General features: G+C 33.5%; 1 protein-coding gene across 1 annotated transcript; it reads left to right on the top strand.

The window, feature by feature from the left end:
• Positions 1–2564: 2564 nt before the first annotated feature.
• LOC139890687 (protein HESO1-like) lies at positions 2565–10720 on the top strand. Its single transcript, XM_071873595.1, has 11 exons — positions 2565–2730; positions 3483–3627; positions 6305–6493; positions 6621–6797; positions 7047–7231; positions 8146–8241; positions 8364–8409; positions 8717–8823; positions 8917–9024; positions 9120–9768; positions 10324–10720. Exons 2-11 carry the CDS (start codon positions 3609–3611, stop codon positions 10356–10358), a joined length of 1611 nt encoding a protein of 536 aa, XP_071729696.1. The 5' UTR covers positions 2565–2730; positions 3483–3608; the 3' UTR covers positions 10359–10720.
• Positions 10721–10978: the final 258 nt, after the last annotated feature.

The following is a 10978-nucleotide window of genomic DNA, read 5'->3' as shown; positions in this document are numbered from 1 at the left end:
GTTGAGGTTGATTCCAAAAATATATATACTTTGAGTTGTGATCTAGCCTGAGACGTGTATACACTGGGTCGTGGATTATTCAAGATAATATATATCAATTTATTTCTGTACATTTAACTATGGACAACTAGTTGTAGGTTACTAACGAGGACAACTGACTTAATAAACTTAAAACATCAAAATGTATTAAAAGTATTGTAAATATATTTTGAACATACTTTGCTATATATATATGTACATATTTGTTATAGGTTCGTGAATCGAACAGTGGTCAAGTCTTACTTCTCGACGAAGTAAAAATCTTTGAAAGTGAGTTATAGTCCCACTTTTAAAATCTAATATTTTGGGATGAGAATACATGCAGTTTTATAAATGTTTTACGAAATAGACACGAGTAAATGAAACTACATTATATGGGTGAATGATCGAAGCCGAATATGCCCCTTTTGCTTGGTAACCTAAGAATTAGTAAACCGATCTACTAATTGACGCGAATCCTAAAGATAGATCTATTGGGCCTAACGAACCCCATCCAAAGTACCGGATGCTTTAGTACTTCGAATTCATTTTTATCATGTCCGAAGGATTTCCCGGAATGATAGGGGATATTCTTATATGCATCTTGTTAATGTCAGTTACCAGGTGTTCACCATATGAATGATTTTTATCTCTATGTATGGGATGTATATTGAAATGTGAAATCTTGTGGTCTATTATTATGATTTGATAATATATAGGTTAAACCTATAACTCACCAACATTTTTGTTGACGTTTTAAGCATGTTTATTCTCAGGTGATTATTAAGAGCTTCCGCTGTTGCATACTAAAATAAGGACAAGATTTGGAGTCCATGCTTGTATGATATTATGTAAAAACTGCATTCAAGAAACTTATTTTTGATGTAATATATTCTTATTGTAAACCATTATGTAATGGTCGTGTGTAAACGGTATATTTTAGATTATCATTATTTGATAATCTACGTAATGCTTTTTAAACCTTTATAGATAAAATAAAGGTTATGGTTGTTTTAAAAATGAATGCAGTCTTTGAAAAACGTCTCATATAGAGGTCAAAACCTCGCGACGAAATCAATTAATATGGAACGTTTATAATCAATATGAACGGGACATTTCACATATACCTACACATTTGACTTAATCCACTTTTTACCCCATTAATCACATGAACACTTACATACATGACATTTTAACTTATCTTTTCCCTTATTCCATTATAACAAACATTAACATTCAAACATCAATTCCCTAATTACATAATTTCTCTAGTTTATCTCTTACAAACATGACTTGCAATTCTTTCAAGCATTTCATCAAGCATCAAATGTGCATAAACCCATTTCAACTACTAACATCCTTAAAATCATCATACATCCAAATATCATTACTTACAACAACATCAACAATTTACACATAAACTTTCTTCTTTACAAATTAACTAAATTTCATAAACATCTTCATTGAGGCATTTCATCAAACACTTAGAGTGCATGACTTGATTCTAGACTATAAACATCACCAAATTCACAATGTTCATATCATACACTCAATTAGCAAGTTCATTCATGAACTTACATCCAACATCAATAAAAATTCGTTTTTACTCATACAAATGTGTATACTTACAACATACAACAACTTATAAGCTTGAGATTCATCTAAAACACCCAATTTTAGTGATACTTAGACATAGAAGTTCATACCTTATCTTTAGAGATTTAAGAACCCTAATTATGCACAATGGAGAAGAAATGGAAGATTTACAACTTATAGTGATTAAGACACACTAGATTTCATAAATTCCCAATTGCATGCATTAAATTCTTCCAATTGAAGGTTCTCCTTCTTCCTCTTGCTTGGGTCGCCACTTATACACACACACACACACACACCTTCTGTGTTTTAATTTGCAACTGATAACAAAATTCTGCATTTAACATCTTTTTTATTAAATTAACTTTGCTTTATTTGCACTTTCTACCCTCCCCACCAAAACTCTATTATGGAAGGTCCTTAAATCTAACTTTGCATCTCTAGCCCCTTCCAACTTAACTAACAAACATTAAATATTATCCATTTATTATACAAAATCATACCATCAATATATATATATAACAATTTTAAATTACATAAAATATTACCTTAAATAATTGGGATGTTACATATAATAATTTTGTTATAGATAAACTATTATATTATACTTTATTATATGTCAATAAAAAAATACACATGAAAAAATATGTTATAGAATTAAATAATTAAATAAAGATTATTAATAAAATATATTACGTATTTAACGAGTCGAACTCGAACCGAACTCGAGCTTAAGATATTAGGAGTTTGAGCTTAAGATATTATGCTCGAACCGAGTGAATCTCGAGCTCTGTAAATTTCAGTCAAGCCGAGATCGAACCTAATCGAGCTTAGACTTGGACTCAACTCGAATTCAGCTCCACTCGACTCGTTAACACCCCTCCCTACCCACAACCATAATCAAATCAACCCCTAATTAAAATGGTATCGAATCGAATGAATCGTCACAAACTTTCCATCACTACTAATTACTCAATTAATTAAATAAATTAAATAATTAATAATTAAACCCTATCTTTTGAAGCCTTCACAACGACCATCTGCCCATTCACCCTCACCGATACGAACTCTCATTCATCGATTGATGCTTAATTGACCGACCGATTATCCTCATCGGTACGTATTAAATTAGGGTTTATGATTTGCATTGCTCTTTATTAATTAATCTCAGTTCAACTCAAAATTCATGATCGCATATTAATTATATACCTGTTATGCACCTTCTGCTTATTATTAGGTTACAGAACTTATTGAAGTTGTGTTTATCAGGGCTTTGCAGTTTTTATGATAGATTAGTAGCTCTGTATTGGTTATTACTTATTTTCTGTAGAAAAAATGTCAATTTTTGTTTATTTATGCGTATACATTTGTTGTAAGGTGTTACAAAAAATTATGTTATGTGTATTATGAGTACTGTAATATTGTTGGCATATTAACAAACAGTTGGCATGCATTCTTCACTTGATCATCTGTTTTAGCCCAAATTTAAAATTTAATTTGATTTTATATTTATTAATTTGTTATGCTTACTGTTTAATACGTTTTATAAAACTAAAGAACGCGTATGGTTATTTATGAGACACATTAATTAAGATCAGCCATTTTTGATTTTGGGTTAGGTTTTATTTTTATTGAAAATCGATAAGAGTGATTTATCATGAACCTTGTAGTGTATCGTTCAGAGCCTTTACATGTATAACTAAACGCTTTCAGCCTTTCGACTTTAAAATCAATAGGAAGACAATATGACACCATACATAGTCTACCATATAGTGATTTTCTTGTATTTGTTCTTATGTTTTTATGTTATCCATAAGATATTATGTTATACGTATGGAGATAATGTGACTGTTTGCGTTCTATTGCAGGGTGTTTTCTATTACATCTTTAGGTAGGATGACCTGTTGCTTTCCATCAATACATCATTAGAGCTACATAAATTTGTTATTTTCAGTTTAAAAAGTTCAATTGTTATAACTTGTGGAGGCACATTCATGGCATATCGAGAAAAAGGTGAGTAATTAATTTTTTCTTTATAATATTTCCCTTTTAGAGTATTGGTGCCCCTGATGCATAAATTGAATTGTTTAATATGCTTTCCTCATGTCAAATTGTTGCTCTTTTGTTCCGTCCAAAATTCTGGATCAAACCATTCAATTGTCATTGTCATCATATGAAAAGTGTATTATGTTATTGCCCTGCAAGCCATTAGATGCCTATTAGTTAAGCTGTAAATTGATAAACCCTAAATGTGAAGCGAAGCCAATTCTCAATGAAATGTGGACAGTGTGAGTGAGTGAATGCATGAGATGCATAGGGGGTGTGGTTACCTAATTAAGAAAATAGAAGATCTAAAACTGTTATATTATTTTACTTTCACTCTTTTTTAATGTCGTTTCCATTTTAGGGAGTTGATGTCCCTTTCATCTGTTTTCTACAAATGAAGTGTCGTTATTTTAATAATCGTTTTCCCCGTTGGTATATTTGTATTCAATTGTTTTTGAGCAAAAATTATATTTTTCCGTCGCCATATTTTTTAATTTTTTTTTATTATTACTTCATATTTTTTAATGCTTTGATGGTTCTTGCTTATGTTATTTTTTGATTATGTACTCAATGGCGTATATGTCTTAATATCACTCAAATTATATCACACATATATTTGGAGTCTTAATTTATATTAAATAATGTCAAAATAATGTACGATCGATCTTTAAACACTTTTTGCAAATTTTTAGAAATGTCATGCTTGCAATGCGCCACACGGTTTTGAACTCTTAATCTTGTTCTATCTACCTGGTTTATTGAAATATCATTAGCTAGGCTGCCAAAAAAGTTGAACACCCTGTTACTGTACACTTATCACTTGTCAAACATTTCTTTGATTTTGTGTGGTTTATAAGACCTAATATGAGGAAAATGATTGTAGGGTATGAGGTCTATGTATATTATATTATTGTTAAGATTATCAAAAGTTCTCATGCTTGCGTAACTATAACCCCACATCCTTAAGTTTCTACTTAACAAAATGTTCAAGAAAATAGTGTTTGTCATCTTTCGGCCTATCTAGTTGTGTAAAATAAGAGTATGCATGCGTTGTATAGCAAAATATATGTAAGGATCGTATAGCCCAAACACAATGTCCTGCAATATAAGCCCAAGAGTCCATCCTTTTCTAAAACCAATTGGTGATAGAGGGACTTCCCCTTAGAGACTTATATACATAAATTTGTTTTATCCCATGACCGATGTGGGACTTTGGTTTGCACCCTTACAAACCTCCCCTCAAACCTAAGTCCATTTAGGCCTCCCCTCCAACGATAGTCTGGATCCAACCTTTACCGCCGCCAACTCGGAACTCTCAACCTGGTGGGAGGGCAGGGAGATTTCGATACAAGGCTTCCAGGATCAACTCATCGTGCCAGGGTCCCCCTCGAACGAGAGCTGGTCCATTCATCGCTGCTCAAGACCGAGGGGTGCGCCACGTCGCTGCGTGTGCTCAGGGGTGCGCCCTACTGCGCCGTCCACCACATCGGGGCTATAACCTGGCTCTGATACCACTTGTAAGGATCGTATAGCCCAAATACAATGTCCTGCAATATAAGCCCAAGAGTCCATCCTTTTCTAAAACCAATTGGTGATAGAGGGACTTCCCCTTAGACTTATATACATACATTTGTTTTATCCCATGACCGATGTGGGACTTTGGTTTGCACCCTTACAATATATAATAGCTATAGTGAAAATTATTTAGGCAAATAATACACATAGAAAACTGTGTGGTTTGAATAAAGCTGTAGGCGTGTCACATTAGAAATGTGCAGTGAAAGCCATACCTGGCCCATGTACATCTTTCTCCATACAAAATTTAATCTAATTGATATAAGACTTCCCTTGTAATTAATTACTAGTAAGTAAAATAAGTCATAGTTGATTTCTAATGGTGAATTCTCCTCTTCTTTAGATTATTTGAATAGTTATTTCATTGTCAATCATTATATATTGAGTGGGTAGAAGAGAGGCTGTCCATTATTATAATTTAATTCTGGAGTTTTCGTTGGTACATGATTTTCATGTCATTAATAGGATGTTCATGAACTTGTTGTACTTTAAAGATTTAGTAATTAGTAATATCACTTGATCAAAATTTTATTGGATTTCAATGAGATGCAAGTTTTTTTTTTTATTCACGAGACATTATAATATAAAGCAACTTATTTTCTCCTTGATGGGCCACAAACCACTGTTCCTTTCTTCACTAATAATAATTGTCTTTTTACAACACGTGAGGGTAAGGTGGTATCATGTATAAAACTAGATTTCCTTAGAGTTGGGTGTTGGCATTTAAGGCTCCTAGTGAGATTTGTCGGATATTCGTTTGGTTTAAGGTATAATGTTGTAGCGATTGTAAATGTTTATTTATATAATAGATATTTATTACTCCGTCCGTCCAAAAGTTGTCCTGTTTTGACATCTGAAAGTCTCCCCTTTTCAACTTTCTCTTTAAAGTTTTTTTGTTTGTGTTATATAATAATTGGTGAAAGTTATATGATTGGGTTGTGTAACACCCCTCCTTAGAACCTTGGATTTGTAAGTTTCCCTGTGTTATTTTATTGTTATCATTTAGATATGATATTTAAATATATTTAATAGTTGGTAAAAGTGAATATCTAATTACGTGATATTACAGTCCTCCAAAAGAAAGCAGAAAAGTTTGAATCCAAGGAGTTGGAGAAGATTATAGTAAATCAGGAACAGTTATCTATTCTTGACAAATTACTTAATGATGCTTACATAATCCGTAAGCCAAAACCAAGTGAATATGAACATCGAGAACTACTAATTCGAGTTTTTAATGACATTGCAAAAGAAATATATGGTAATTCTCTTACCCTATCATTACTTACAACTTAAGTTATATATACTTGTTACAGTTAGTTACTGTTGTTGAAGTTTTAAGTTTTAACATATACATGGTGTGTTATATATATGCCTTTCTTAAATAGGTGACAATGCGAGTTGTCCTATTGTTGAGGAATTTGGTTCCTTTTCAATGGACCTTTTTACTACTGAAAGTGATCTCGATCTCTCCGTAAACTTCAGAAGTAATTCGGCAGTGTTTCCTCGTGATAAAAAAATCAAAACACTTCGAAAGTTTGCACGAAAGTTCTTCGCACTTCAAAGTAATCTCTTTTTATCATACAAGTCTTTGCATTTTTTGCTTTCTAATTATTAGCTTCTAGAATCACCATATCCTAAACCGTTTACAGTTATCAAGTATACGGAGTTTTATGTTTAGATGTCATTTCTTTAAGTTAAGCAGGAAACTGTTATTCGTAAACATTAAAACGTGATACATGAATAAGATACTAGTCAGTTGTCAACAATTTTATGCGTGTATCTGATATGTGTTGATGAGGTACGTGTTTCAGATGGAGGTCACGTGCGAAGTGTCCAGACCATCATGACTGCAAAGGTGCCCATCGTGAAAGTTATTGATGCTGGAACTGGTGTCGAATGTGACCTGTCAGTAGAAAATAGGGACGGGATTTCGAAGTCTGTGATTATACGCTTCATTACTTCGATAGATGAAAGGTTTCCAAAATTAAGTTTTTTAGTAAGTTATCTCTCTGTTGTTTATCTCTCTCTTTTTTCTTTTTAATTCGTTTATTGTAAAGAAAATCGAGTTGGTTTGGTGATAAGAATCTTTATTCAAGATATTGGATTTTAAGGTTAAAACTCTTGTTATAACATTGTTATTAGGTTGAAACCGGATTGGACTGAACACCGTTATAACAAGAGTTTTAACCTTAAAATCCAATATCTTGTATCAAGATTTTTATCCCCAAACCAACTCAATTTTCTTAAAATTTAAAAAGAAAAAAGAGAGATAAAGAGAGAGCTAAACAACAGAGAGATAATTTACCAAAAAACTTAGTTTTGGAAACCTTTCATCTATCGAAGTAAATTTTTTATTTTATTTTTCTATTCTTTGTAAAGGCAAGGCCCAAGGTGTAGCTAGTGGGGATTGAACCTGGGCGGTCTCTTTTGGAAATTAACAAGCATCTAACCACTAGACCACCCTTTAACGAAGCTTATTATTTGATAAATTGAGATAATAAACTACAATTTTATCTTTTGAGGGGAAAAAAAAACTGTTTAGTCTTGTTTCTGCACGGGATCAAATAACTAATCTGAAAAATTATAGATACGAGAACCTAACCAGATGTTATCTGGTGCTGGTCTTTGAGTATGTTTGGTTCAGACTGGTTTTTCTTACCCTGAAACTACAACTACAATACAAAATCGCATAAATGTTATCTATTTTATAGTTTTTTCCAAACGTAGCCCTTAGGCTATGGTTAACATGCAAATAAAGCTGTATAATATAATAACCGCCCCCTAAAAGCAATAATTAACTGTCATTTACGAAACTGTTATGTGTGTTAGCCATAGCCCCAAAGGATACGTTTTGAAAATTCCTTTTTATATTTGTATGCTTGAAGATTAAAAAATATATCTATGATGTAGATCAAAGCATGGGCAAAGGCACATGATATTAACAGCTCAAAAGATCGAACATTGAATTCTTTATCCATAATATTACTGGTTGCTTTTCATCTACAGGTAAATGTCTTTTACCTCATGGTAATTTGTTGCTTCACTACGTTTCCAATAGATTTCAACAGCTCTATTAATTTTTACATCTGTTGGGTTCAATTTCGTCTTGTTATCGATCTTGGTTGCAGACTCGAGATCCACCCATATTACCTTCTTTTTCTGCCTTACTCAAAGGTAACAGTTAAATTTAGTTAAGGTTGTATAAAAGTAAATATAAAAATGTTAGTGATAACTGATTTAGTTAAGGTTGTATAAAAAATAAAAAGATATGAAATCTGGTGTTGTACAAAACTGTAATTATGTTACTATATGCAATGGTCAAACATCCATTCCTCTATTATGCTCATTCCTTTCCAAAAATACAAACATTTGACTTCAAACATTTGACTACAAATTAACTGATTATTGGGTCTTGTAAATTAACTGATTATGGGCCTTGTAAATTAACTGATTATTGGGCCTTGGGTCTATAATTTTGTAGATGGACAAGATCTTGCGTCAGTACAGAAATTAGTTAGAAACTTCCAAAATTACGGTAGAAGAAACTCCGAAACATTAGGTGAACTTTTCGTGTCATTTTTTATAAAGGTAAACACATTTTAAAAAATTTTAATAATGACCACAAGTGTCAATTCATTAAATTTACATGCTCAAAATGTAAAGTTTTTATGGTCGTTGCAGTTGTCATCTATTAAAGGCCTTTGGCCTAAAGGTCTGTGTGCTAGTCCGTATCTGGGACAGTGGATATCTAAAACTTGGGACACCAAAAGTAAAATAGCCAACATGAGTGTACGTATTCAACCTTTGCTATATTGTTTTTTTTTTTTAGTTTTCATTTTTAATAATGAATCTTGATTGGGATACTCGTGTACTAAACTCTACAGGTCGAGGATTTTACAGATCGAACACAAAATGTTGCGAGGGCAGTTGGAACTTCAGAAGTAGAAGAAGTCTACAGATGCATCCTTCGTACCACCAAAAGTCTTGACTTTTTCATGAATGGTCAAATCTCAGAGTCAAAGTTAAAGGAATCTTTATTTGGATTCGATATAGTGCGCCATCTTGGTATATCTAACAATGTTGACCAGAAATCAAATGTATACAAGGAAAAAAGAATAAGTCAGCATGTGATGATCCCCAAGCCGATATTGACAAAGAACACGGTCTCCAACTCTAACACTGTGATAGATCTCAGAGCTCCTGATTGGTCAACAAGGCCACTGCCAGTGGCCCACTGGGCTGGAACACAGCCTCATGCTATTCGTACAGTCCAAGAAACTTTGTGGGCAGGGCAGGCGACGGACCGTCAGTCAACCAAAAGAAAGTGGGCTGATGAGTGTGGGCCAGAAGCCCGAGCTATGAAACCAGCTTGGGGAGAACCCAGGTGGGACCAACCCAGGTGGGATCAACCTAGGTGGAACCAAGGCTGGGGAGGTGCACCTACTGGTGGCTGGGGTGGGGTCCGTGGAGGTTCACAAGAAATACAGCCTGTTGAGGACCGTTGGGGAAGAGGGTTTCGACAAGCTCCTTATGGTAACTATACATAACACTAATATAAACCACAAACTGCTTAATCTCTAATTTAGGTCGTACAATCATTGCTAATCCTCTTAATTTGAGTTTTTCAAATAGAGAAAAAAAAACCCGAATCTTAGAATAGCAACATTTCCGTTTTGGGTTTCTTTTTTTTTTTTATACACAAGATAGCATCTTATCTTACCGTTAATTTTTTGAACAACAACCAACTAATCCAAGAACACTTTGTTAACCGTTAATTTCTTATCATATGCAAATAAGTAGAGGTGGGCTATTTGTACACCAGTGTTCTTGATGACTAATACAACAAAGCTATTTGTGCACCAGTGTTCTTGGTGTCCACCAAGTCACTTGGGTTCATTGTCCCTAACTCGTGTATTTTTGATAGAGTTGGCAGTTGGGTGGGTTGCTTAATATGTCAAACGGTTTGGTTGACATCAATCTGTGTTTTTGAATAAAATCATTTATTTTATTGTGTGTCTAAAAAATACACTTTTGACCAGTTTAGCATTTGTGTACCCGTCACGCTAATCATTTTTATTGTTCCTATAGGGAGTTCATCCTCATACGGTCAACCATTTCGTTGAGGCTCAAGGTTAGCAAATGCGCGTGCGAAGCTTACCAGATACCACCTGGAAGTGGCTGCGGGTAAAGTTTTGTATCAGGTTTGTCTATTTTAGTGTGCCTTTCATATTAATGATGATAACTGTTTATAAGTAAACTGTAATTTCTTTTGTCCAAATGCTGCTGGTTGTTTTGAATGATAATAATATCCCAAACTCAGCATTAAGGTATAAGCGACTAGCATAGGCACCATCTGTACCTAACCACAATGCCATTACAGAACCTCATGTGTTTTGAACCATTAATGCAACTTTTGATTGTTTACAATGCTTCAATTTCCGGTTTTGCAATTTAGTACTCCTTCGGCTCCAATACAAGCGTCATGTTTATATATGTTCCAAAATAAGACAATATTATGTGGCTAGTCCTTGACGTTTGCTCAAAATTGTATGATAGCCACTTATGTTTATTTTTGACGTGGTTGGTCACCTACGTTTGCACTAGTTACACGGTTGGTGTATTCTCGTTGAGTGATATCATGTGTGTTCACATGAGGGTAATTTTGACATTCACACAACCATTTTATCACCTTCATCTTCAACCTTGCCAAAATTCTCACAACCCTAAATTATCATCTTCAAAC

This window comes from Rutidosis leptorrhynchoides, chromosome 2, assembly GCF_046630445.1.
Source record: "Rutidosis leptorrhynchoides isolate AG116_Rl617_1_P2 chromosome 2, CSIRO_AGI_Rlap_v1, whole genome shotgun sequence".
Classification (NCBI taxonomy): Eukaryota; Viridiplantae; Streptophyta; class Magnoliopsida; order Asterales; family Asteraceae; genus Rutidosis; species Rutidosis leptorrhynchoides.
Note: the sequence above shows the minus strand (reverse complement) of the source record. Positions and strands in the feature narration are given on the sequence as shown.

Excerpts from the sequence above, each read along its gene's own strand:
- LOC139890687 (XM_071873595.1), top strand. Across the intron at positions 8,410-8,716 it reads TTTTTCTGCCTTACTCAAAG|ATGGACAAGATCTTGCGTCA; the intron begins GTAACAGTTAAA and ends ATAATTTTGTAG. Across the intron at positions 8,824-8,916 it reads TCGTGTCATTTTTTATAAAG|TTGTCATCTATTAAAGGCCT; the intron begins GTAAACACATTT and ends TGGTCGTTGCAG.